At 36.8% G+C, this 27,793-nt stretch overlaps 2 protein-coding genes across 2 annotated transcripts; one reads left to right on the top strand and one right to left on the bottom strand.

Moving 5' to 3' along the window:
• Positions 1-7,368: 7,368 nt before the first annotated feature.
• Positions 7,369-10,819, top strand: LOC137707726 (uncharacterized). Its single transcript, XM_068446637.1, has 5 exons — positions 7,369-7,639; positions 8,483-8,621; positions 8,959-8,990; positions 9,413-9,499; positions 10,086-10,819. Exons 1-5 carry the CDS (start codon positions 7,403-7,405, stop codon positions 10,209-10,211), a joined length of 621 nt encoding a protein of 206 aa, XP_068302738.1. The 5' UTR covers positions 7,369-7,402; the 3' UTR covers positions 10,212-10,819.
• Positions 10,820-23,277: 12,458 nt separating this feature from the next.
• Positions 23,278-25,184, bottom strand: LOC137737675 (4-hydroxycoumarin synthase 2). The gene is made up of 2 exons (XM_068477222.1): positions 24,962-25,184; positions 23,278-24,574 (listed from the first exon to the last, which is right to left on the bottom strand). Exons 1-2 carry the CDS (start codon positions 25,122-25,124, stop codon positions 23,571-23,573), a joined length of 1,167 nt encoding a protein of 388 aa, XP_068333323.1. The 5' UTR covers positions 25,125-25,184; the 3' UTR covers positions 23,278-23,570.
• Between the last annotated feature and the right edge of the window lie 2,609 nt (positions 25,185-27,793).

Consider the following 27,793-nt stretch of genomic DNA (forward strand, 5'->3'; position numbering starts at 1 on the left):
GGGATTTTTTTTTTCCGTGACCAACGAACTGAGCTTCGGTTTAACCTCTTCGATTCTTCTTACTCTAATGGTACTTTTGTTCTTAATGGTAGAAGAGGTTCCGTTCGAATCTCCTATTAATATAGATTATATTTGAATGGGTCAATGACATACCATTTGCATTGATACATATTTGCTCTCCTTACCATTTGCACGATGTACGATATCGTTCTGAATAAAATTTTATTTGATCTGAAAGAAACTTAAAACTCTAAAGTACTTAAGACATTACAGAAAAATAGAGGCTAGCCTGAGACTAGCTAGACACCAGATAACATAACCACTAAGACACTATGACCTAGCAAACAAGTAAACTGCAACAATTTCGGAACAGCATGATAATATGTATGTTGATACATGAACAACATTAGTCGAGAGATCGAAGACTTCAGAACGTAGCCATGAATATATTCTAGGACTGGTCTGGAAATATGAGACTGGTCGTCTTGTTGTTGGACTTGGAGTCTTGAGAGGAAGACGATGACCAGCGATAAAAAAAAGAGGCAAGAGATTTGAGCATGGAATCAAACATCATCTGCTTCACTGACCTCCTCTTTGCTGGAATTACACTTGCATAGTTTGGAATCTTTGGCTTACAAAAGCATGTCTTTTTGTTGCCTGCAGCTGCAACCAATCCCTTGCTAGGGTTCTTCTCCTCCTTCATTGCCATTGCCTTGTGATCACTTTGGTTACGAACTAGCCTATAATTATGCAGATGGTGGATTGTTGGCATCCGGATTCAAACCTAACCCTTCTCCTTGAATAAAAATAAACTACCTCCAATTATGAACTAGTGAATCTATGAGTTTAGTGGTTTGGAGAAGTAGTGCAGGTGATGGTCTCCTACTGGTGGCTCTGTGCCTCTGCGAAGCAGTTTATATAGAACATTTGTGGTGGCCCATCTCACCCCAAAGCACAAATAGATTAACCATAAGAGGATAAGCAAGTTCTCCTGTGAGGAGAACACAAACATTTTCCCCAACAGTATCTAAAGTAAAAGGTCATATACTTGCCAGATTTGAATTAAACATTGTTGGCAACTATAAAGTAATGATCCTCAAATGAATATTAGAAGATTGAACGGTTTCAATTATGAAAGTTTACGGTTGATATACATTATAAGTGGAGGAAAAGAAGATAAAGTTATACCATCGCATATCCATATAGGTTGATCTTCTCTTATTAAGAGACTCATATTATATAATAAAATGAATTATTGAATATTAAAATCTTCTTAAGATGTCAAATACTGGACAAATATGTCAACATTTCATTTCTTCTCATAAAGATTCATGCATACCTGTCATTTCTTCTCGTAAAGATTCATGCATTCTTTGACTTCAACTGAGTAAACAGTGATTAAAAGTGCTTTTGTATAAAACTTACAATTGTTAAGAGTATTTTTAAGAGTTCTATAGTATGAAGACAAAGATTTGCAAAGAATTCGTAGAAGATTGACTAGATGCTAGTCCATTTTATGATAAGTCAAAGTTCAATAGTGAAGTAGCTTTTTTAGAAACAAATAGTGAGGTAATTATTACTTTAATTATTAGGGTTTGTTTCAAGGGATTTTTTTTGCGGTGAAATCAAAGTTCATTCGCTTGCTCAAATGGGCTTCCGATTTGGAAGCAACGAATGCGATCAAGCTGAGCTTCTTCCAGCCAACAAAATGAGTTTCGGTTCAACTCCTTTGTTTCTTCTTATTTAGCAGTACTTCTGTTTTAATGTTAAAAATGGTCCCATTCCAATCCCAAAAAGGGGAAATTGTTGGCTTGTATTTTTGAATGGGTCAATGACTCAATGGTACCATGCACATATGTCCTTCTTGAACCATGCTAGATTTCGTGTAGCCTCCAGGAGAACTTGCTCGATGGTTTTCCCTTTCATGGATTTTCGTATCACAAAAAGACAACACTCTTGATTCTATTCTTCTTTACCAATGTATAAGAATTAGAAGACTAATATTTTGAAAAAAATATAAAATAAATATGAGAAAATAAAGGTGAAGAAAAGGTAAAATTAAATTTAACCTAATAATTATGTTAATTTGTTGGACTTATATCTAGATGCCCCCAATATTTAATTAAAATCTGGCACACGTACAATCCCTTTTACCTCACCTTTGCTGAGGAAGATAAAAGACCATAGAGTAACGAATTGCCAAAAGATCAGTACGTTGGGGATTATTGTTGGGAGCCTCATAGGGGAACCTAGCTAGCTACTTGTCTCATCATTTATGATTAACGTGTCTTAACCGTACATACATACGACGTGATTGGAACCTACTTATCCTCCCACTTATGGTAGGTATCTAGAAATAAACCTACCATATATATGTATAACTTGGAGATCCAACTTACTTTACCTTAGGTTTACATGTATATAGGTCGGGATTATTGTAGGTATCCGGAAATATACTTAAATCATGTGTCCAACACTGCAAACTAATGAAAAAAAAAAAACTACCGAATGAACCAATTTGCAATGCAAGGAAATGTGAATCCGAAGCTGCATCGATCACTGGGTTTTGGGACGTTGTCGAGAATAGAAGTGCATACCTTTCTTTACTCATTAGGGTTTTCAGCTTTGATCATTACCATCAAGTTGGTCTCTAGTTAATATAAGTTTGGGACAAAAAACAGGGTTGCAAGGAAAGATTGTTTCCCTTAACAATCTAAAAAACAGGGACAATTTAAAAGCTTTCCTTGCCAAAAAAAGATAAGAAAGCTTTCCTTAAAAATTTTCCATTTCTTACTCTTCTTTAGAGTGTCTTTGTAGGCACACACTAAAGAAAAGTGAGAATTTTTTAGTGTTACCGTTGTAGAACTCTTGTATCCGTTTTTCGGATGGGCAACCAAAAGTGAGGCTATGCCATCTGAGAGTAGAGCGCTTTAGTTAGCCCACATGTAGAACTTTTTTTGGGTTAATATAAAACCTTTCCTTGCAAAATCCGCTCATGGATATGCTTTGTGTGCTGCATGCCCTGCCAATTTCCGTACGTTTTGAAAATTTTGCAGTGGGGTGCAGACCACAGACTCTTAGAGAATAAGTAAACGACAGAGTAAAATGGGCTCCACAAATATTCTTTGAACTAAACCCAGAAGCTAGCTGTAGCCCTTGTAAGATGATAATGTGTTGGGATTTGGTCCAGGACGAAAGATTTTTCAGTATGATCGGCACATGAAGTGGTACATTACTTGTTATTATACAAATGGTGAAATTTGTATGTTAAAAAGTTAATAATTTAAAAAATAAAATTTATCACCACTTACATAAAAACACATCGTGTACTATCGTGTTCTCGTCATAATGAAAAATTTCTCTACTACTTCTCTAAATTGGAGATGCAGTTCAAATTTGTTTTTTTTTTTTTTTTTTTTTACTGCATGCTATATGAGATATTGTTATAATAATATTCTCATTACATAAAAGTCGTTTTTTTTTTAACAATTTTCCAAATTCTTAAGGACACATAAAAAAACAAAAAGGGGTTAGAAAGTGTAAAATCCAATTAAGTGGCCTCAGAGCAAGCTTATTTTAGTCCAATAAACCTCAAAAAGTAAAAACTTCCAAACTTGTAAATTACCACCCACTATTGCAAGAACTAAACCTAGTTCTTGATATATAGTATTTCATTACAACTAAAAGCATTGGCACACAAAATTGTTCACATCCTCATGAAGATACATTTCCAATTCTCAAAGAAGGAGGAAAAAAAACAACGTGCACGTGTTATTCTAATATGAGAGCTAAATCGTACAATCTTCTATTTTATTTATAAGAGAAGAAAGGACTACCAAACTTTGAAGATCAAAGACTTTGTCACCAAATGATGATGATGCATTATTTGCCAGAGTATTTGCAATTGGACTGGTGTGGGACTGCCTGTTTGCTTCCCTTGGAATTTGATTGTTTGGTGATGTTGGCTGCAGAGGATGGAGGAGGAAGGCAATCAGCGGGGAAGAAAACAGAAGAAACCCATTCCGCCATGGAATCCAAAACCATTTTCTTCACCAGCTTTCTCTTTCCTGGGAACACACTACCCTTCTTAGGTTTGAACCCATTAACCTCTGTCTTGTTTTTCTTCTCCATTAATCTTCTTCTTCTGCTGCTGCTTTCTCTTCTCAAATTCTCACAGCCTTTATTTTTCTGTTTCAATAGTTTTTGGTATGGCGAGTGCGAGGGTTGCAGGCTGGGATTTTAAAGCCCCACTGGCCACTACACCTTATTAAAGGTAATAAATTCAGTCAACGTGAACTTCCGCTACAAGCACCCAAACTCATCAGCAGCCGAGAGACACGTGGAGTTCCAAGTATTAGTTGCTGATTACAGAAAAATGACTTTCCTAGATGCCTTTGCGGCATTTTCATTCGTGAGACGTGTCAAAATTATACTCGTCTACGCGGGTAAGTATGGTGATTGCGGAACTAATGCCAGCTCCCTGGGAGAGATTTTTCAAATGCACGGAATATAAGGTAGAATATCACATATGAATATATAAGTGTAGTAACATTTAAAAGTTAAAACTTTTTTTCGCTTATGTATAGTATATGTTATACCAACCCGTATTTCGAACATCCTGAAAATTTTCTTCTCTATGTGGGACTCACTATCACTTCACGGTCCATGGATTCTGTGTTCACCATAGCTTACATTTACTGTGCATGCATGGTGACATGCTCGTGGTGGCATGGTCCAAAGAAAAGGTGAAAAAAGGATAAACCCCTACTTTTATTTAAGGAAAAATTAGGTTCACATCTTTTTTTTTGTTACTTTATTGATTAAAATCCTATTCATTTTGAACTTTTGATTAAGGTCCTTGGACATTAATAACATCATTAATTATTTGAATAATAAAATATTTTTATTTTTAAATATATTCCTTTAGTGTCAAAAATATTACAATTAGTATATTTATATCTATGGCTAAATTTTTTTATCATATATTTTTATTTTTAGTTTGTACCTATTTTTAATTTGCAAATATTTTTTAATTTGTACCAATTTTCTTTTCATTTTTAATTTGTACCCATATATTAGTTTCTTTTTGTGCCCATATTTTTTAAAGTTTTATTTGTGTTTGTACCCATGTGTATACCGTCATGTGACATTGTATATTTAATCAATGATAGAAAAATTACATATGGTATATTTATGTTTTATGCCTAAACTTTGTATCATATATTTATATTTTTAGTTTGTACCCACTTTTAATTTACAACATTTTTTTTTTAATTTGTAGTATTTTCTTTTTAGTTTTATTTTGTACCCATGTATTAATTTCTTTTAGCGCCTATATTTTTAAAAATTCATTTGTACTCATAATTTTTAATATTTTATATGTACCCTAATTTATTTATAATGTACCCATTTTTCTTTATTAATGTACCAACTTTTTTGTAAAATGTACCAATTTTTTTAACACTATGGATACATTCTTTTGCCCTTTATTATTTCTTATTTTTACATAGTTTTTATCCATTTATTCAATCAAAATGTTTGATTTTTTTTATTGTAACCGTTTCTAATAGTATTATAATGAGGGATTTTAAATTTATAGGATTATAAATCTCATAAAATATCAAACAATTAATTTCAAAACTATAAAAATATAAATATTAATAGTAATATAATGAGGTGTACAAAATCAAGGAACGTTGATCAAACTTTGAATACTATTAAGGTTTTAATTAAAGAATGTTAAGGATTAGAGACCGCATCCAAAGTATCCCTTTATTTAATTTGTTCACAAGACAAATTCGTTTGCCATTTTTGTGGCAATTCTATGTTAGTGGTGTTTGTGCTGCTAGCGTATGCTTGTGTTAGCAACTTAAAGAATTACGGTTTATGCTTATTTATGAGAATTATTTTCAGACCAATAAATTGGTCAGGACTGTTTATGAGATTTCAAGGATCTTGCGTGAAATTTATAAAAAGGCCCTTCCTAAGGGAGAGATTTTTCAAGTTGTCCAAACACGAGGTGGTATGCCATATGTCCTTATTCAAGTGGAAGGATTTATTTATTTATTTATTTTTTCCAGGTGTCCCTCTACTTATATACTGACATATGGCATATGTTCCCTTGTTTTGTGCATATTGAAAAATCTATCATTCTTAAGATAGATTTTCAAAAAAAAAAAAAAGAAAAAAAAGAAAAAAAGGACAATGTATTGATTCTAGAAAGTAATAACTTAACTCATTGATTGTAAGTTTACAAATATCATTAAATAATGGGAGTTGTTATTAGCACTAAAAAAATCTCATTCTACACTCCTCACAAGTGTATTTTTCTTTCTAATTATAGAAAGTTTGGAGTGCCAAATGAGATTTTTGGAGTGCTAATAACAATTCCCTAAATAATAAGTCAAAACAGATTCAAGCATAACCTTCACTAAATAATCAAAAGCAACTCAATTTTAAACAACCAAACAAGAAAAAAGCTTCAAAAACTCTACCTTTAAAGTTTCACTTGAACATATAGCATTATTATATAATAAAATAGAAAGAATTTTTTTTTTTATGGTATTGTTATTGACACTCCAAATATCTCATTGTGCACTGCAAGTTTTTATATTTAGAAGGAAAAAATTTACACTTATAAGGCGAGAACAATGAAATTTTGAAGTACTAATAAAATCAAAATTTTTTTTAAATACCACTTTTACATATATATTTTTTTTGAGCAAATGATAGTATCTACACTAAGGTGGAGGGGTAGGCTACGCCTCACAATGAGCTAGCAATAATACGTTTCAAATTGCCTTTGGCGAGATTGAACTTAAGACCTTTCACTTACAAGTGAAGAAGAATACTATTAGATCGTAATACTAAGTGAATATCACATGTAAATTTTAGATGGCAAATTTTTTTAGTAACCCTTCAAATTTGGGGCCTTGTATGATTGTACCTTTCGCTCTCCCAAAAACTGCTTTTGGAATTGGTTGCAGGAGGAGAGTGCACCACGTCCTTACCTTCGCACAAAACCTACTCACTCCATACGATCCCTTCTTTGTTAGGGTTTTTTTTTTTGGAACTTTAACGAAAAGCTGCCAGTACTGTTCACTTTAACGGAAAACCACATTTTTACACTAAAAAGTCAATCGTGGTACTATTCACTTAATCATTTATTTTGTCTTTATCGTTAAAACTCAAAGTTTTCTAACTCTTTTCATTAGTTTTTTTTTTTTTTTTTTTTTGGGTTGGGCTGTATTAAAATAGAAGATTAAAGAACAGAAGCCTAAAAGCCACATTGGGCCCAATTACGTGTTCGGGTTTAACCGTGCGGGTATTTATTACATTCGGGCGAACCCGAAACAGAACAGAGGAGTTGCGGGTCTGCCTGAGTGAGGAGAGAGAGAGAGAGATGAAGATAGCGTGGAAGAACAACAAGAAGCGGCCTCTGGGGATCGTATCAACTTACACAAATCTCCCTTTCGAGCGGCAAAACGACGAACCCAGCAATCAACTGCACCCAGCAGAAAAACCCAGCAATAGTATTCAAAACAACACTGAGCTCGGCAAGCTTGCCGATGAGAGCGAGCCTTCCGACGCTGCCGAACTTTTCCACTCCTTTCAAGCTCAGGGAACTAAGCTCGCCGAGGTAATAAATATTAAAAAACCCCAGTTATTTATTTATTTATTTTTATTTTTTTTTGGTATTATGCATTGCAGAAGGAAAATGTAATTGCCAAGTTATGTTCTTTGATATGTAATTTCGTTTTGATGTGATAATTGATGGAACCCAGATAACCAATTTAGTCTGCCTGGTCAAGAACTGTGATTGTTAGAATTATGATAGATTTTTTTAGCCGCCTAAATTGTTGAAATCGAAATTTGATGAAACGAAAAGTGTAAAAGTGGGAAAAACTAGCTGCCGGATTCATAAAACATGAAAATTTTCAGCTAGTGATTCTTAGTAGTAGATATAATCTTGTCGAAGTGGAGTGGCAAGCACTAAGCAAGTAAATAAACTCGACAGAATTCTTAGTTAGTGCTTGCTATTGCATATCGTTATGGGAAGGATTTGACACTACTTACATCAGAAATTGACAATATCAACACAAACAAAATGTTGAATTGCATACAGAAACAAAAGAAAACGAGGCACTTATATGCTCATAGTTGAGATATATAAAGAATGATTTTTTGGTCCCCTTTGTCTGTAGGTGAGGACATCATCTTTTCATGTCGAATACAGTAGTTTGATTATTGTAAGCGATAGGTACTCACTCCTGGCCCTTTTCAGTTACTGGCCGAGTGGCATATAATATTTTAACGACTAATTTCTTGCTAGAGGAAGAATGCAGGAAAACCAAAAGAGAAATCTTCTCATTATGTACAAGCTATTACATGTATGACTAAGATCGTGGTGTGAACTAATTTCTGCTGATTCCTGATCTGGATGATTTAATGGCATTTTCTCACATTAAACTGATGTTTGAAGGATGGGAAGTACCGTGAAGCATTGGGAAAATGGGAGGCTGCTCTTATGTTGAGGCCTGAAAATGCAGTTTTACATGAACAGAAGGCACAAGTATTACTTGAAGTTGGAGATGCATGGAATGCGGTGAAGACAGCGACTCGTAGGTTTCCCTTCTATCTCCCTTTGGGGTATATTATTTTCCATATTTGCACAAGTATGGCTAGTTCTTAATAGGTACGTATACGTGATATGACCATTTTGTTCTCAGGTTGCCATCAAACATATATTTTATTTCCACGTGCATTATTTGGTTCCAAAATGTATTACACTCTTTTTCTTTCTGCACTTTTGGGTCCTTATTCGCTAAATTATGTTCACACTTTCCAGAAGCTGCATACACAATATACTTTTTTCAAGCTTAATTTTATGCGTATTGCAATTTCTCTGGTTCAATTGCAAGTGCTTTATTGTACTTATCTGTTGATTAAAATTGGCAGGAGCTACTGAGTTGGAGCCTTCATGGGCTGAGGTATGTCAAAATTTTATACTTCTGAAATGGTTGTCACCTTATTATTTGTTCATGTGCCAGTGCCAAGTTATGATGGTGCTCATTGCTCTAGGAAAATTGGGAGGGGAAATTTTCATTCATATGCTTTGTAGAATCTTTGATCCAATTAGCATTTTGAATTTGACTCCTCCCATTAATTCTTTTTCTTTCTGATAAATTCTGTTGTAATCTATGTGTGTTGCTGATGAAAGAAGATAAAGGTTTAGCCATCATCCTTAATGGTCCCTGAAACTTAGATCCGTGTCGATGGGTACTTTCACTTGCTATGCATACAGTGATAATTGTGGCTGATGCTTTTATGATTAAGCAATTTCCTCTCATATTTCCTTTGGTTGTGTAATGATTTTCTTTTGTCCTAACTTCACTTGCCATCATATGTTCAGGCTTGGGTTACCCTTGGTAGAGCACAGTTAAACTTTGGGGAGCCTGATAGTGCCATTCAAAGCTTCGACAGAGCATTAGCCATCAAGGTATTGTTTCACCTTTCAAGAAATTATAATCTGCAGTTCTCAAAGCTTCTTACGCTGTTTTCTGATGCATCTTTGAGCCACTGACCTTAGGTGGAGTCTGATACTGCAATATTATGTGCTAATCTAATAAACCCTGCAACTTATTCGTCTTCGTCATGAGTAATTTTTGGTTTTTTCATTGAAATAGGGATTTAGTGGATGATTGTTTTTAATGCATATTAGTTAAAATGAGTTGAGTATTGGGTGCCAATTCTATGTCTGCGAATCACAATACCCTAAGGATGAAACACTGTCTGCACGATCTATAATACCTGTTCAAGCAAGAATCTTTTCCCAAACTAAAAAGCTTACATTTCAAAATGCGTAAAGGATGTGCCACTATCATCTTACTTTTTCATTACTTATAAGTATTTCGTCTTTCACGCATATTTGATTGTTTGATTGAATTTAAAAATCTTCTATTGAGGTCATTATATCAAATTCAATGAATCAATAGGGTGCTAACACACAGAACTATAATTTTTTGGTATTAATCTCTATATAGTTTGTGTTAAGAATATAAGTTCAATTTGAACTGTATGTACAGCCTGATTCTGAGGAGGCTCGAGATGACAGACATACTGCAATGCAACTGGTGAAAAAGCGAAAACAGCTCCATTCATCAGGTTTAAGTCCTACGAGGAAACGTTACGCAGTTGGTGATAAGGCATGAAACCTCCCGAGTCTGGAATGTGTATATAAAGAGGAAAAGTGAGACTTCAACTTCGTTTTGGTTCATGTGTGAATTTCTCCCCCTTCGTCTGCGTCTCTGGTTAGCAGGAATATATCCTTTATGCATTTTGTATCTTATGAAAGCGAATAGAAATAATTATAAATTTTAGATTAATTACAAAACGTTAAACTATGTTGTTCTTAATAAACAACACAGCTCAGCATGTTTCAAAATTTTAAGAGAGGAAGCATTCACCAGTTGAAACAAAGTCATGACATGTTTCAATGTTTAGTTCCTGAGCCCGACCGTACTATTACCGGACTTTTGGAATTGGACTGTATTTGTTACTAGATTTGGTTAAACCGCCTCAATAAACTATTTTACTTCGGATTTTCTTTGGTTTTCGGTACCAAGACGAGGCTCCAGAGAGAGATGGTTGTGGTCGTAACATTACTGAATGGTGCCAACAAAGTGTGCGTTTGTGTGTATGTAGGTTGCGCATTTTTTAAACTTGTAAATGAAATGATTGTGCTATGAGTGGGATATTGGTTCGGTTTAGTTTTTTCCTGTACGTCGAGTAAATACTGTGTGAAAATCACTTCTTTTTCTTGAAATGCTTGTCAATTCTTGCAAGTTGAGGCTTCCACACGGGCTTTGCTTCATCAGTTAAGTGAGCCTTTATGAATCCTAAGCGGGCTTGGAAGTTTAATCAACTTTTGCTAATCAAGCAAACCCATCAATAACCATTCAAAATTAGGAATCTATATTGCAAACAGCCGGTTAGACTCTCTTTCAACCCTGGGCTAAATGCCAAATTTTCCCTCTATTCCCCCCCCCCCAAACCCAACCCAACACAACCCAACCCAACCCAAGCCAAATTTTTGGACTAAAAGTTGAATGCCAAATTTGGGCCAAATTCCCGCCAAGAAATAGCCCAGAAACCTGTGGACTCTCCCTTACCCAGCCCATTCTCGGCTGGTCACTCGCGCCACTTGCCCCACGTGGGTGTTAGCCTTTAGCGCTCGACAGGGTGGGACCCACTGTTAGGGTCGTTGTTGGAAGCAATTATGAGCCCAATGACTCTTTTGTTCATCGGACAGTTGGCGTTATTGGACCGTTGGTTGATTCAATGGTCCATATTCAAAATTTTTTTTCTTTTAAAATGTTATTTTAAAGGGTTAATATTAGTTTACTGGTCTCAAGTTTCGTGGTTTTCAACATTTAGTACATGAAGTTTTTTTTGTCCCAGAGTCATACCTAAAGTGTTAATTTTGGAACAGTCTCATACATCCGTTAGTTTGGCTGTTAAGTCTCCAGTTAACTGATGATGTGACGCCTATGTGGACAATGACTAGGCGCCACGTGTCATTAAGGGTCCATGTGGAAATTAAAATCATTTAATTAAATATTAAAAACTAAAAACATAAAATCATTTAATTTTTTTTTTTTTTGCATGGGGGACCCACCCTTGTATCCCTCACCTTTTTTCTTCCTTGATCCCGTCTTCCCCCAACCCAGATTCTGTAAAACTTTAACACTTGTAGGGTTTTCACTTTAATTGCCTACCCAGTTAAACATGGGATGCATGTATTTATATTAGCATCAGGATTACAACAAGAGTTTGAAAACCCTAGATACAAGGAGATTTCAAAATACAAACAGAAAGATTACATGCTCAACGTTTGACTTACAACAAACATTTGAAACTGAAAAATCCTATAAACTAGGAACAACAGAAAGATCACAGTTTGAACTAAAAGAGGATTCCTCAAGTCGCGGGAATCACGCGTGGATCTTGACTTCGTCTAACACCCCCCGCAAGCTAACAGGTGGGGAAACCACTGGTAGCTTGGACATTAATAATTTGAATCTAGACGAAGACAAGCCCTTGGTAAAGATATGAGCTAGCTGATCTTGCGAGCAAATATAATTAACAAGCAATTCACGACGAACGACCTTTTCTCGAACATAGTGATAATCAACTTCCAAATGCTTTGTCCGTGAATGAAACAAATGATTCGAAGTAAGGGCAATTGAAGAGACATTGTCACACCAAATCTGTGGACACACAAGATACAAATGCAGGTTTTTGAACAAAGATCGTAACCATGAAAGCTCGGCTGCTATGTAGGCTAACTGCCGGTACTCGACCTCAGCACTCGACCGAGACACAAGTTTTCTGTTTCTTGGAGCTCCAAGAAACAAGATTGGATCCCAGATAAATACAAAATCCCCCAGTAGAGTGTCGAGTATCGGGATTCCCTGCATAGTCCGCATTGGAATATGCTGAAAGTTGTGCAGAACCTGGTTTGTACAGAAGACCATGACTAGGCGTGGCCTTCAAATAACGAAGAATCCGTTTCACCGCCATCCAGTGATGAGTAGTGGGGGCATGCATAAACTGGCAAACTTGGTTAACAGCATATGATAAATCAGGACGAGTAATCGTGAGATATTGTAGGGCCCCAACCACACTACGATAAAGTTCTGAGTTTTCGAACGGATCACCAACATGTGCACTGAGTTTCTGACCAGATACAGCAGGTGTTGAAATTGGTTTGGCCTCTCTGAACTTGGTACGTGACAACAAGTCCAACTCATACTTTGCTTGGCAAAGATGCATAGTCGTGCCATCATACTTGACTTCCACACCAAAAAATAATTAAGGGGTCCTAAATCCTTCATCGAGAACAAGGTGCCGAGCCTTTTAATCAACCTAGACATTTGATGAGGACGGTTGCCAATGATTAAAATATCATCCACATAGATTAGAAGGATTAAGTAAACACCGGAGTGATTGTAGACAAACAAACTATAATCACAGGTTGATTCCTGAAAACCAAGTTGGAGCAAAAAATCCGAGAATCTCTCAAACCATGCCCTTGGTGCCTGCTTAAGACCATAAATACTTCGCTGAAGCTTACAAACATGAGAGGGAAATTGCTTGTCAATAAACCCCGAAGACTGTCTCATATATACTTCTCCACGTAAAAACCCATGCAAAAAGGCATTTTGGACATCAAGCTGCCGAACATGCCAACCTTTTGAGACAGCAAGACTGAGAACAAGCCTAATAGTGGTGTGCTTTACAGCATGACTGAAGGTTTCGGTGTAATCCACACCAGCTTTCTGATGAAACCCATTTGCCACAAGACGCGCCTTATGACGTTCAATCGTGCCATCTGCACGTCGCTTCAGCTTAAAAACCCACTTATTTGGAAGCAGATTCATGCTAGGATGAAACGGAACCAAGGTCCATGTCCCACATTACTGCAGCGCATTAAACTCCTGTACCATAGCACTCCTCCATTCTTGAGACTTCACAGCCTGACTAAAACAAGTGGGTTCAAGAGCAAACTTGTCAACAGTGACATGCATGGCATATTTAGGGTTTGGCTTTTGAATTCCTGACTGTGAACGTGTGGTCATACGATTGCTCAGAGTCTCAGGCACCATTGTTACCGGTTCTGTGGATACTGTGACTTGCTCATTTGAGGGTATGTTGTTTGGGAAGGGTGAGGTTGGTTGTATGGGCAGGGAAAACAAATGTGTAGTAGAAATAGAACTTGGTTGGGCGAGGGAAGTAGTTGGATCAGGTTGTAACTGAGTAGTGATTGGAGAACATGTTTGGTTGCGGGAAGAGGGTAGGTGAGTAGGTGATGGAGGATTAGGATTTGAAAGTGTTGGTCGACTGTTTGATTCGTGGGGTAGTAAAGGACTAGACCTAGCAGGAATATTAAAGGTTAATAAAAGGTCAGGTGAGACATGGTTACCTGATGGAATGACGTCTGCAGAGGAAGATATGAGTCCCTTAAAAGGGAAGGAGTCCTTATCGAATAGGACATGGCGAGACAAGTACACTCGTCGTGTGGACAAATCCAAACACTTATAGCCTTGATGATTTAGTGAATATCCTAAGAAAACACAAGATTTGGATTTGGGTTGAAGTTTATTGCTTGTGTAAGGTACCAACCAAGGAAAACATTGACAACCAAACACTTTCAACATGTCATACTTTGGTTTTTTTTTAAACAGCTTCTCATAAGGTGACACATGAGACAAAAGTTTTGTTGGCATTCTATTCACCAAATGTGTTACAGTTGAACACGCATCAAACCAAAAACGATTGGGCAAGTGAGATTGAGAAAGCATAACTACACTTGTTTCAACAATGTGTCGATGTTTTCTTTCTGTAAGTCCATTTTGTTCCGGATGTTTAGGACATGAAAATCGTTGAGAAATTCCATTTGTACTAAGGAAATTTTGAAATGCACGACTCTGATATTCACCTCCTTTATCACATTGAAATGTTTTAATGGAAAGATTAAGCATTTTCTCAACACAAGCTTTGAATTTGACAAAAATTTCGAAGACTTCACTTTTGTTTTTCATAGGGAAAATCCAAGAATATCGAGAATAGTCATCCACAAATAAAACATAATAACGAAAACCTTCATTAGAAATAACTGGAGAAGACCACACATCAGAATGCAACAGTTGCAAAGGAAATTGAGAAACAGACTCAGACGCATAGAAAGGCAATCTAGTGCTATTTCCTAAGGGACAAGACTCGCAAAAGCTTACATCAGAAGTACCATGAATTGGTACCAATTTATTTGAAATCAAAAACTTAATTATGGAGTGGGATGGATGACCAAGACGGGCATGCCATTTTTTCACAGAACACCGGACTCCAACAAAGGCTGAAATTGGATACTGGAGTTGTCCACTGCCACTTGGAAATGGGTATAACCCATTCTCACATCTCCCTCAGAAAAGCGTCTTCCGGGTCTTGAGGTCTTTAACAAGGAAAAAATAGGGAAATATTAGTAGGTAGCATCGGTTATCTAATGTAAACCTATGGGCAGAAACTATATGTTGAGAAGCAGTGGGACAATGGAGAATATTGTTTAATTTAAATGAGCAAGCTTTAGTACATAATTGATTGGAACCAGAATGCAAAATAGTGATGCCAGAATCATTACCTACACCTCCAACAGTTTCATTACCAGTATACTCTTTAGGATTGACGAGATTTTGAAAATCAGGAGTAATGTGTGCATTAGCACCGGTGTCCAAAAGCCAATTACCATTCTGTTGCTTGTTCAGAGTAATAGGAGACGAGGTCATAGCAGAGAGTTTTTTTGTAGGAATCCTACCTTCATACGCCGCATTCATTCGTTGGTAGCAATCAAGGGCAGGATGACCTGGTTTGCCACAAATTTGGCAAACAATGCGCTCACCACGATAAGGAGGACGATCACTATTTGCCGGGTTGCGCTGATTATTGGTACGAGGGTTGTAACCTCGGTGATTGAATGAAGTGCCATGATTGGATGGAGACGCACCTTTCCCATTTCCTCGCGACCTTCCACCGCCACGACCTCGAGCAGCAACAAAGGCATTCACAGGAGCAGTCTCAGCCAAGGAAGCTTGTTGTTCCGCCATTCTGTGTTCAGTGGTCAACAGTAGTGCCTCAAGTGTGGGATAAGTAATGGGAGAATCCCGAGCTTGAGCAGCACTCACCGTCATTTCAAAGGCAGGTCCTAGATTGTTCAGCACAATCTGTACAAGTTCATCATCATTGACAGGTTGCCCGGCTAGGGCTAGGTTATCAGCTATCGTATTCATGCGATCCAGGTAATCCGCAACAGAGAGATCACCTTTCTTAGTCTGCAACAATTCATTTCGCAGGAACAAAATTCGATTTTGCGATGTCGAGGCATACCTTTGCTCCAAGGCTTCCCAAGTGGCGCGAGCAGTCCGCTTGCTCACCACAGTAGACAATACAGAAGCAGTTAAGGAGCCATTTATCCAACTAAGGATCGTTTGATCCTGTTGGACCCATGTAGCATACTGTGGATTGACAGTGGTGATACTAGGCAAGTGTTTTGGAGGACACACCGAGGTACCATCCACATACCCCATCAGATCTCGACTTCGGAGAATTAGGAGAATTTGAGCCAACCACAGTGGGTAGTTGGTTCTATCAAGCTTAATATGGACCACGGTGGAGAATGATGGAAGAGATTGGTGGTAGGAGGGGTGGTGATGGTGGAATGGGAGAAGGTGCCATTTCCGTCAGCCATGGAAGCGTGGAAAAAAAAAAAAAGGGTGGATCGAGTCATTAGACGGTAGGGCTCAATACCATGTAAAACTTTAACACTCGTAGGGTTTTCACTTTAATTGCCTACCCAGTTAAACATGGGATGCATGTATTTATATTAGCATCAGGATTACAACAAGAGTTTGAAAACCCTAGATACAAGGAGATTTCAAAATACAAACAGAAAGATTACATGCTCAGCGTTTGACTTACAACAAACATTTGAAACTGAAAAATCCTATAAACTAGGAACAACAGAAAGATCGCAGATTGAACTAAAAGAGGATTCCTCAAGTCGCGGGAATCACGCGTGCATCTTGACTTCGTCTAACAGATTCCACCCTCCGGTCCTCTTTTTCACCCCCATCTGCACACTCCCCCGCCTCATCTGCTCCCTCGCAAAACCTGGAAAAACTGGCCAAAACCCGTCGGCGCCAAAACCACAACCCCGCCGAATGACGGCGTCGCCACCATCATCATCAGCACAGTAGATCGGAAAATTCAAATTTGAAAAGAAAAAGACGAACAAAATGAAAGCAGATATGTAGACTTACCATTAAATACAACGCAACGCATAAATTACAAGGCCTAATCGGATAGATGGTCCTTGTGGTGATAAGGTTATCGGAAGATAACCCTCGTGGTAAAAAAATTAGGATTTAAACTCTGGTGTCGTCCGTTAGCAAATTTAGTCTACTAGTGATTTTTCTGTTAGTTGTTCGTTAAATGCGGGGTAAAAATGTACTTTTGACATGTTCTTCTTTCTTGTCTCTCTGCGTTTCCTCGTCGAGCTGGGTTTTGATTTTGTTGGGGGAGTAAGCGATGGTAAAGGAGGAAGATCTAGCTGTGCTTTTTTGCAATGGCCACTTTGCCAGTGGATCATTGCGAATTTGGGCTTTTTAGGATTTTTAATCACAAAATTTTGAATCCCCAAAATTTGGCGCCCAAACCCCAAATCAAATTGCCGCCAAAATTTTAAGTAATACCAAAATCCCACATCGACTTGTGAAATCCGAAAGCAGAGAAGAAAATGCCGATCGTGTTCATCGCAGTTCAGCGCTGCCAATGCTCCACCATGCAGGTATGTACATGCGTGTGCATGTATATATATGTATGTGTGTACGAACACTTGAATCTGAAACTTGATGATTTTGTTTGGCGATGAATTCCGATAAAATTTGCAGGTGAAGCAGAGGAACAAAAGCAACAAGTGGACATGCGTCATCTGCAATCAGAAGAAGTCCGTCCGCCAAGTGTTTGCTCAATGTCCCATGGCCAGAGACCTCTGCTTCTTCGTCCAATCCTCCAACATGTCTCGCCAGTTCGCCCAGCAAACCCATGATTAATAGCAACAGCGACAAGAACAAGATACTCTTATTTCTTCCGATTGCTCGTACAAGACCGAAAAGAGAAGATGAAACGACTGGACCCAGTACTTGGATCCTGAGGATAGTGATCCCTGCATATGTATCCCTGCATTTAATAGACAATTAACAGAAAAATTAGTTTTGGACTAAATTTGCTAACGGATTATACCACGAGGTTCTAAATCCTAATTTTTCTTACCACAAGGGTTATCTTCTGATTGCCTCATTACCACGATGACCATTTATCCGATTAGGCCAAATTACAAACAACCACAATAATACAAGATCAGACAATTACATGTCGATAGAGACACACAGCAAATTGACAAACGCAAGTTGCACCCTTTCGAATCGTATCTAAAAAATATCTAAATCCACCCAAAAAATATCTAAGCGCACGCACACGGATTATCAGTCTCCACCACCACACTGGCCACATCATCGTCCCCACTCCGAAACGCCAAGTAACCAATCGCCAGCCCCAAAACGATGGCCACGAATACTCCGCTGTTAAACATGATCGCTAGCATAATTATGTACCTGAGCATGGCGGCGAGCAGCGGGGTCCGAATCGGCTCGTCGTACTCCGATTTCGGGGAAGACGAGGAGGTTGCGCGCTTGATCCACACCCGCAGGTTCTCGAGGTACTGGTAGAAGGTCGGGGTTCAAGTTCACTGAAGTTTCGCTCGAACAGGTTTTGCGAGGGAGTAGGTGAGGCGGGGCAGTGTGCAGATGGGGATGAGAGAGAGGGGCCCGAGGGTGGAATCTATGTTGGGGGAAGACGGGATCGGGGAAGAAAAAAGGTGAGGGATATAAGGGTGGGTCTCCCATGCAAAAAAAAAAAAAAGATTTTTTTTTTTTTAGTTTTTAATATTTAATTAAATGATTTTAATTTCTACGTGGACTCTTAATGAAAAGTGGCGCTCAATCATTGTCCACATAGACGCCACATCGTCAGTTAATTAGAAACTTAACAGCCAAACTAACGAATGTATGAAACTGTCCCAAAATTAACACTTTAGGTATGACTTTGGGACGAAAAAAACTTCATGTACTAAATGTTGAAAACCACGAAACTTGAGGGTAATAAACTGATATCTACCCTATTTTAAAATATATTGAATTCAACGGCTAAAATCGAATATAATCAAATCTAACGGTAAAAAAAAAGATCTAACTGCCCAAATTTAAATCCAATGGCTAAAATAATTAAAAAAAAATTGAAGGCTTACTTTGTGGAAAGATTTAGTGATTTTTCAATATTTATCGAAATTTAAATATTTTTAGATTAAAATGTTCATAAAATTAATTTACGATATTCTACATAATTTTTTTTTTAAAGTTAATTTAAGAGAAAAATTAGCCTAAGTTCATTTTTTAATAATTTAGACCAGAAGGGTTGGAGCAGAAAAGTTGTTTCTGAACTAAAAGCTAAATTTTTCGAGCTAAAAATTTTGGCTTTTAGCCCAAAGGTTGGAGATGATTTTAGAACGTGTTTCGTAAACAAGTGAGAACTTATCTACAATTGCGGTGCCACTCTAAATCCATCGGTGCAATGAAGTTCATCTCATTATCTAGGCATCACATAGATGATTAGGTCAAAAACCAAACGGAAGCCAACTGAAGAAGATATGAACAACCGCATTTTCATGTTTATAACACCAATATGTATATTTCTAATTAATTAGTATAAACGTGTGAGTTTGATTATGCGTGTGTATTACAGATTACATTATTATATGTCTCAGCATAAATAAATAAGTTATTCAACAATTCCACACATCAAGAATCAAGAGAAATATTATATACAACCATAAACATAACTTAACTTACAAATTAATTACAAGAGAAATGCTAAGGAGACTCTTAAAAGTGGAGACTCTTTGCCATCTTATTTTTTTGGTACAATATTTTATAATGTTGGCATGAGAATTAATGTTAAACTCTGAGATGATAGAGAGTTTAAGAAAATTCCTACTTTGAAAGAGTCTCCTTAGCATTTCTCTAATTACAAATATGCACACATGCCCACCGAAATTTATGAAAATTTAGGTTTAATCTACTAATTAGATTGGATCTATATGGACCTCTTCCATATATATAATAAGATAATGCTTAAGTACTCGCTAGTGAGTACTTTATTTACTACCCATCCAATATACCTCCTTATTGCTCATTCAGACAATCTCCAACAATGGGCTAAATGCCAAATTCACACCCCCTACTTCCCCCCCCCCCAAACCCACTTCAACCCAAGCCAAATCTTTGGGCTCAAAGCCAAATGCCAAAGCTGGGCCAAATACTCCCCCAAATTCCCCTCCATGCGAGTGGACTCGCAGGCAATTGGGCCAGTCTCGGCCTGGTCACTCTCCAACGCGCCCATGCGATGGGCTTGCACACATTGCCTGACAGGGGTGGGCCCCTCTGTCATAGGCTGTCGGCCACCAAAAAAAACCCCAACGGTTCTATTTTTAAACTAAGGGCTGAGATCTAAGGACCGTTGGTTGATCCAACGGTCCAGATTCAAATTTAATTTTTTTAGAATATGTTATTTTAAAATACATTGATCCAATGGCTGAGATCGAATATAATCAAATCTAACGGTAAAAAAAAAAAAGATCTAACGGCCCAAATTTAAATCCAACGGCTAAAATAATTAAAAAAAATTATTGAACTCAAAATTCACCCAAAAACTCTATAAATAACTATGAATTATCGGTATTAAGTTTATATAGTTTATTAATTATGTGGTTTAAGTAGTTTATGAATTATCGGTTGGATTAAGTTTATGTGATTTATGTACTTTATTAAATTTATGTCTTATTAATTATTGTTTTTATTAATCTAGATGTCTTCAATAATTATTGTACTTATTATTCCACACTTTGATGTAGAAAATTTGGTGTTGAACGGTTGGTGAATTGAAAGTTAGCCTAGGGTTGAAAGATTGATGAAAGTTGAAGGCTTGTTTTGTGGAAAATTTAGTGATTTTTCAATATTTACCGGAATTTAAATATTTTTAGATTAAAATTTCATAAAATTAATTTACGATAGTCTACATATTTTTTTTAAAAAAAAAAAAAATTCAATTTAAGAAAAAAAAAAAAAGCCTAAGTTCATTCTTTAATAATTCCAGGCTAAAATTTTAGCCTAGAGTGGTTGGAGCAGAAAAATTATTTTTGGGCTAAAAGCTAAATTTTCCAGGCTAAAAAATTTGGCTTTTAGCCCAGCCATTGAAGTTGGTCTTACAAGTTTACAACGACGGAGTCCAAACGAAACTTCTCATAAATTAACTAATATATATAAATATTATATACCTTGTTGCTGTCACTACAAGATGACAACGATGGAGTTCAAAAGTTTCTCACGAAATTAACTAATATATAATAACGTCGATCTCGTACGTTGCTGTGTTCATTACAAGATTACGACGACGGAGTTCAAACGTTGTTTCTCATGAATTAACTAACACACACACACACACCACACACACACACACACACACACACACACACACACACACACACACACATATATATATATATATGCTGTTAAGAAGATTTTTTCAAACCCTGTAAATATTTTATTACGTTGTTTCAAACCCAGTAAATATTATATATATGCTGTTAAGAAGATTGTATTTCCTTGATGGAATTGACGAGCAGCACCCACCAACCATGGCGTATTTCCCTTCGTCCTCCATGCTGATGTAATTTCGTTTAAGTTAATGAAGCTTTTCCGTTTCACAAAAACAATAAAAAAAGGTGGATTTTAAGGATCAACCTATGGAACTCTAGTCTATCTTGACTCTTGAAATTCAAAGGGAACATGTTCGTCCCTGTAAATAATAAACAAGGCCAACTGGCAAGTTGTGATTTTGGTCTTTGTAGTTTTGGGAACTATGGTACTTGTTCAACTTCCGCAACTAATACTTTTTAGTTTACCAATTCCAGTTAGAAGATATTACATGCATAGTGTGCTAGTTTGGTAATATTTTTGGGTCAGTTGGATAACCTTATATATATATATATATATATATATATATATATATATATATATTTATTTATACTTTTACTATCTAGAAATGCATGAGAACCAAAAAACAAAAATTGACAAAAAATTTCAGTTATTTTCAGTTATTTTCATTTCATACTCATTCATTTCTCGCTCCATCTCTTTCAGCATTCTTTTGCCACTCCTTTTACCTCAAAGACAATAAAAACAAAAACTAAAAACAGACTGGTTATCAGAGCCACAATTTAAGTGGAAGAAGTGTATATGAAATGCAAACTAGAAACAATTTTAAGTAGGTTTTATGTTCTCAAGTTTTTGTTTCATTTGTGTCTACTTCATTTTCCCCCCACATCCCTCCACCACCCTCCTTACATCGTTTAGTCACTCTTTATATATATTTTCTAGTTTCTTCAATGTGTTTCACCATAACACCAATCTAAACAAGCATCAGAACAGATGGTAGAGTAGATCGAATAACAAATGCAGACATAAAGTTGACAACAAATTTCATGCATAAGGGCCCGTAATACCATGTTTGAGCTTTTTAGTTTAAATTCTTTCGTCTGGGTTAAAACATAATATTAAGTTTTGAGTATAATCTTGAAATTTTATTACTTTAATGTTTTGTTTGCAATTAGAATTACTAGCAAGCCTACGGATTCAGGTAGTGTATAAACCAGTTTATTCGGAGTTTGGGTTATCATCTTTCAGTTTATTCTATCATAAAGTTGGAGATTTTTCCATCCTCTAGTGGATTCTAATTTTCTAATCTTGAAGGTTATCATTTGTTTTAGAAACATTCTCTTAAATTTCTTACTTAATTACAAATGAGCATCTGAAACATGTGATGAGAGTTAAAATCATACTTTCTGAATGTGCGAAACTCAATCGTTCACTCACATCTCTCGTGTACCCAATCACAAAAAAAAAAAAAAAAAAAAAAAAAAGCGAAAAAACTGTGCATCATATGCATCAGATTCTCCCCTCACATAGAGAACTCCCAGTATATTAAAATGAGAGTTCATCTAAACTACAAAACCAAACCTCTTTATCTGCTAATAGAGTATTTCTTTACCGCCCAAAACAAAAAGCTCAAGCAAGAGGTTGATGTATTATCCTTTTTAGATGCCTTTTTTTTATTTTTTTATCAATAAAGTATTTCTCTTATAAAAAATATTCGAGCCAGACTAGATCCCTTCTCAATGAGAAAATTTTCAGTGTTTTCAGAATATGAATTGATACACTACTTATCATGACATAATATGTACCAATCATATTTCAAGTACGCTGGAAATTTTCTCGTTATTGGCCAAACAATCTAATCTATGTTTGACCCTCCCTCATTGAGACAATAAGCGCACCAGAAATAGATCGTAACCTTAACTTGTTTTCTGTTACTATAATCCTCTAGGGACCAGCTGATAACTTTAATTGATATAGATTCCAATTTTCTCAGCTTAATAAGACAAACCCTTGCGACCTTATCAACCATTTTATTTCATAATAGTTTATTAATATGCTTCTTATGATCCCGGGTCTTGGAGCTTGCAACAAAACGGATACTTTAATATAATGTCTCAAAATCTTACAGTAATGCATGCATATTTGCATGTACTCCAAACCAAATACAACAGTCTTATTAATTATATGAAAAACAAAAGTCTATGGACTAGCCGTACATATCTGGGCCCTCTAATCCAAAGACTATTATTCTTATGTATATGTACTGAAATAATCACAATAACTGTGATCGTGAAATGCTTATTTGACTGGAAGAAAACTCGATCAGTTGCAGCAGGGGTGTGTATACACCGGTCATGCACTCATCACATGAAATGCATAACCAATGTTTGAATCGTTTCATGCAGTTATTTAGCATCTAATGGATTCACTACGCAGCACGGCTGTCTCCACAGTGAGTCCCGGTCCGATTCCAATCACGACACCCCATTCCAAACCTTCGCCAGTTGTGGTTTTGCCTTCCTCAATCGACTTATTTCTCATCTCATCCAAAATAAAGTGCACAGTTGGAGCTCCCATGTTGCCATACTCACTCAACACATGCCGTGTTGCCCTAAGCTTCCCTTCCTTCAAACCCAATTTCTCCTCCACCTGGTCTACAATGGCAGGTCCACCAGGGTGCACACTGAAAAACAAGGAGTTCCAGTCCTTTTTCTTCCCATCTACCTTTTCAAAAGTTTTAGTCATAAAATCCACAACATTTCCACCAACGAATTTGGGGACATCTCCTGATAAATAATAATTAAACCCCATTTCACGAATGTTGGCCACCACACCATGCTCTGAGTTTGGTAGGATCGTTTGCCTACAAGCCACGATTTCAAACAATGGCCTCTCAATTTCAGGCTCTGGATTGGCCCCAACTATCACAGCAGATGCTCCGTCAGCAAAAAGAGCCTGACCCACCAATATGTCAAGGTGGGTATCAGTGAGTCCGTGGAAAAACACGGTCGTGATCTCGGCGCACACCACAAGGACTCGTGCGCCCTTATTGTTCTCTGCGAAGTCCTTGGCCATGCGGAGGACGGTCGCACCAGCATAGCAGCCAGCTTCATAGATCATGGTTCTGGTGACGGATGGATCAAGGCCGAGGAGCTTGATTAATTGGAAGTCACAACCTGGCATGTCAACGCAAGAAGCTGTGCAAAAGATGAGGTGGGTGATTTTTGAAATGGGCTGGCCCCACTCTTTGATGGCTTTCAATGATGCTTCTTGCCCTAGCTTTGGGACCTCAATGTTACAAATGTCTTGGCGCACATCGAGTGATGGGGCTCCATAGGTGTATATGTTTGGGTTAGCTTTCAACATCTCTTCTGTTAGATGCAAGTAACGCTTATTTGTTCTTGATTTATCACCTATTAATTAGTAAATTAAGTTAGGATATGTTTTATATCCTTTTTTTTTATCAAATAATACAATGTAATCAGAAGAAAACCTACAACAAAAAAATGCACATATATATGTATATATGTTTCACATGTCCAAGATTACTATTTTCTTGTGCTAATAACAATATACTTTGAAATAAACAAGCCGTGTGGCACCTTAGGTTTGGGATATGATCCATTTTAACCTCATGATATGATAGAGTTGGAGTTTACAACTCAAGATCAAAGTCAATTCATTGAGAGGTAAAAATCTTTCATATGATTTCATGCATAATATGTTTTATTAGTCATATAAATATAAGGTAACCTGGTGGATGCTCATTATATATGACGAGTAGTAAAAATTGCACTTACAAATGCGATCGAACTTCTCTCTTAAATCTGTTCTGTGCTCGTTTTTGGTGACTCGAAACAAGAAATCAGGATAATCCTTTTGGTGGTAGACATTGGGTGGATTTGCAGTGCCAATGGCTAGGATTTTGGCATGTTGAGGCTCATTCTTAACCAAAGGCGCCATTAAGCTAGTTAAAGAGCAGATATAAAGTAGGGATTTGTTGAAACTTGAAGAGAGGGGGAGTTGAAAGGTTGCGATAAAATGAATGGCACTACCCCATTCCTTATATAGCAATTAGAGAACCTACTAACCTGTGGAAATTCAAGGTTAGGATATTTTAAAATGCACATAAATACTATTCAATTCATTATTTCTCCTGGGAGGGTCCAACATGTCACAATTTGAAAGTTTCAAACTTTTGTATACACGGATGTAATTCAATATTTTTTTCTTTTAGTATATGTTGGCGTCTATTTATAATTAATATAATTAATTTTATAGTATTATAAAATATGTTTTGATTCTATCATACATATATATGTGTGTTTGCATATGCGACAAAATAGTTGTACTCACATGTGGTAGGGGTTGTGGGTTTTGGGGAGAGAGTGAAGTTAACATAGCGAAAATCTTGGAGGGGGTTGGTGGAAATCTTTGGATTCAGACTCTCGGTGCTCCAGTGGAATCTGCAACGGATTTGAACGGAATATTTAATAGAGTTGATGAAAATGATTTGTTTTACTTTTCTACAAGTTCTATTGACATTTCAAAACATCACTATCCGCTCCTCCAGAGTGAAAAAAAAAAAAAAATGAACAAGAGTTAGATGACTTTTTCTTATTACGACTAGCAACAATTCTTTTAAGTTATCATATGAATTATTTTGAGTGAGTGAGAAAATAAATTATGGTAAAAATTAGGCCAGGGTTTTTTTTTTTGGGTAATAATAGGCCAAAGTTCAAAGGCTTTGCATTGTAATTAACAAAATGAATTACTTTCACACCAAAGGCTGCGGAATAAATATGAGACTTTGGAGAAATTTTGAGGAGTTCCCTGCACTTGTTTTAGGTGGTGTTTCCTACATGTGAGAATTTAACACCTAAATTTATTTAATTAAAAAAAAAATTTAAGTATCAACTTTCTGTTGGAGAGAACACCATATAACACAAGTGCCGGGAACTCTTAAGAATTTCTTGAGACTTTGAAAGGTTGATCAATGATAAGGAGAGCACTTTATTTTAACCACCGTATATTACATGATATGGCATATTACATGTAAATGTCACTATAGTCTAGTGATATTCTTCTTCACTTGCAAGCGAGAGTTCTTAGGTTCGATTTTTGCCAAAAGTCAATTTGAACCTTATTATTGCTAGTCCATTGTGAAGCTTAACTCATTCTCATATTCTCTTAGTGTAGATAATAACATTTGTTTAAAAATAAAATGTAACCCATTCTCATATTTTCTTAATGTAGATAATAACGTTTGTTTAAAAATAAAATGTCACATCATTAAAATTAATGAGGCAATACTTTAATATGTATTTTATTTTAAGTTAACATAATTTATTCCAACAAGTCTTGCTTCTAGTTTCATCTCCAACCGCGTCTGCCTCCCACTCCCACCCCCATCCCCATCGTAATCGATCTCCCGGGGACCACTTACTTTGGTGCCTTTCCGGATCATTTCCGTGGGGATTCTCCTGACCGATTAATCTCATCCGTTGATACTAATCCAATGGCCAAATGAGTTTCGCGCATTTTCTCTCTTTCCGGTACCCTCTATTCCCCTTGTGCTTTTCTCCTCAACTCCTCTTTCTCCCTCAATTCGAAGCACCCAACCCGCCGCCACCATGTTACGAACTGGATTTGAACCAGCATCCCAAACTTCCCCATAAAACTTCCATTTTTATTCTGATCGTGACTATGGTCTTCCACCGAGTGTTGGATCTTTCTACTAGCCCTTAAAGAAATAGTCATTTGAGCCAATTCTAAAGCTAATCTCCAATACATGTATAAATACTTCAAAATCTTTTCTCTGGACATCCACCCTCCTATTGTAGCTCCACATCTTACACGACCCAGCAACCCCCAACCTCCCCTGCTGCAAATTGAATAAAGTCCGAATTCAAAGGACCTACAAAAATATCACTGAACATACTGCAAAAATTAAAGATTCAGAGATAAGAAATACAAAAGTTAACAAGGAATTTAATTGGGGTGGGCTGGGGTTGAAGAAGATTGAGAAGATGTAGGTGTGGCGGTGGTGGGTGCTTCTAAGTGAGGAGAAAGAGGAAGAGTCGAGGGGAAGAGAGAGAGAACGAGGTGAAAATAATTTGGCCATTGGATATGTACCAACGGTTGATATCAATCGGTAGCCTGCAAGGGCTGACACCATCGACAGAGGGTAACAGGAAGGCAACTGATGGGTTGGAACTTGGAACAAGGATTTTCTCCCCTTTTTTTTTTCCTCTCCTTCCCTCTCCTCTTGTTTGAATGCTCATGATTTCATCTTGTAAAGAGAGAACGAAGAAAAAAGCAAAGAGAGAAGGACGAAAAAAAAAAAAAAAAACTATGAGAGAAGGGGAGGGAAAAAGAGAGGAACGAGTTCTCATCTGATGGATTGGCCAAGGTTGTTGGGAGACATCGTAAATGGTGGGAAGGTTGGTGCTAGGGTTTTCCATGCTTTGTTTAGAAATTGTGATTAAAAAATTAAAACAAATTTAATCACATAAAAATGACTTGCCATGCCCACATAGATGATTTATAATTATGGTTTAAAAAGATGATAGTCCTGCTACTTCATATTACGGTCTAGATATATTTCTCTTCACTTGTAAATGAGAGGTCTT

The sequence above is a fragment of the Pyrus communis genome, chromosome 1, assembly GCF_963583255.1.
Source record: "Pyrus communis chromosome 1, drPyrComm1.1, whole genome shotgun sequence".
In the NCBI taxonomy this organism is placed as follows: Eukaryota; Viridiplantae; Streptophyta; class Magnoliopsida; order Rosales; family Rosaceae; genus Pyrus; species Pyrus communis.

Coding starts and splice junctions, on each gene's coding strand:
- LOC137707726 (XM_068446637.1), top strand. CDS start 7,403: ATGAAGATAGCGTGGAAGAACAACAAGAAGCGGCCTCTGGGGATCGTA. Junction 7,640..8,482: donor AGGGAACTAAGCTCGCCGAG/GTAATAAATATT, acceptor TGATGTTTGAAG/GATGGGAAGTACCGTGAAGC. Junction 8,991..9,412: donor TGGAGCCTTCATGGGCTGAG/GTATGTCAAAAT, acceptor TCATATGTTCAG/GCTTGGGTTACCCTTGGTAG.
- LOC137737675 (XM_068477222.1), bottom strand. CDS start 25,124: ATGGCGCCTTTGGTTAAGAATGAGCCTCAACATGCCAAAATCCTAGCC. Junction 24,575..24,961: donor AGAGAAGTTCGATCGCATTT/GTAAGTGCAATT, acceptor ACTAATTAATAG/GTGATAAATCAAGAACAAAT.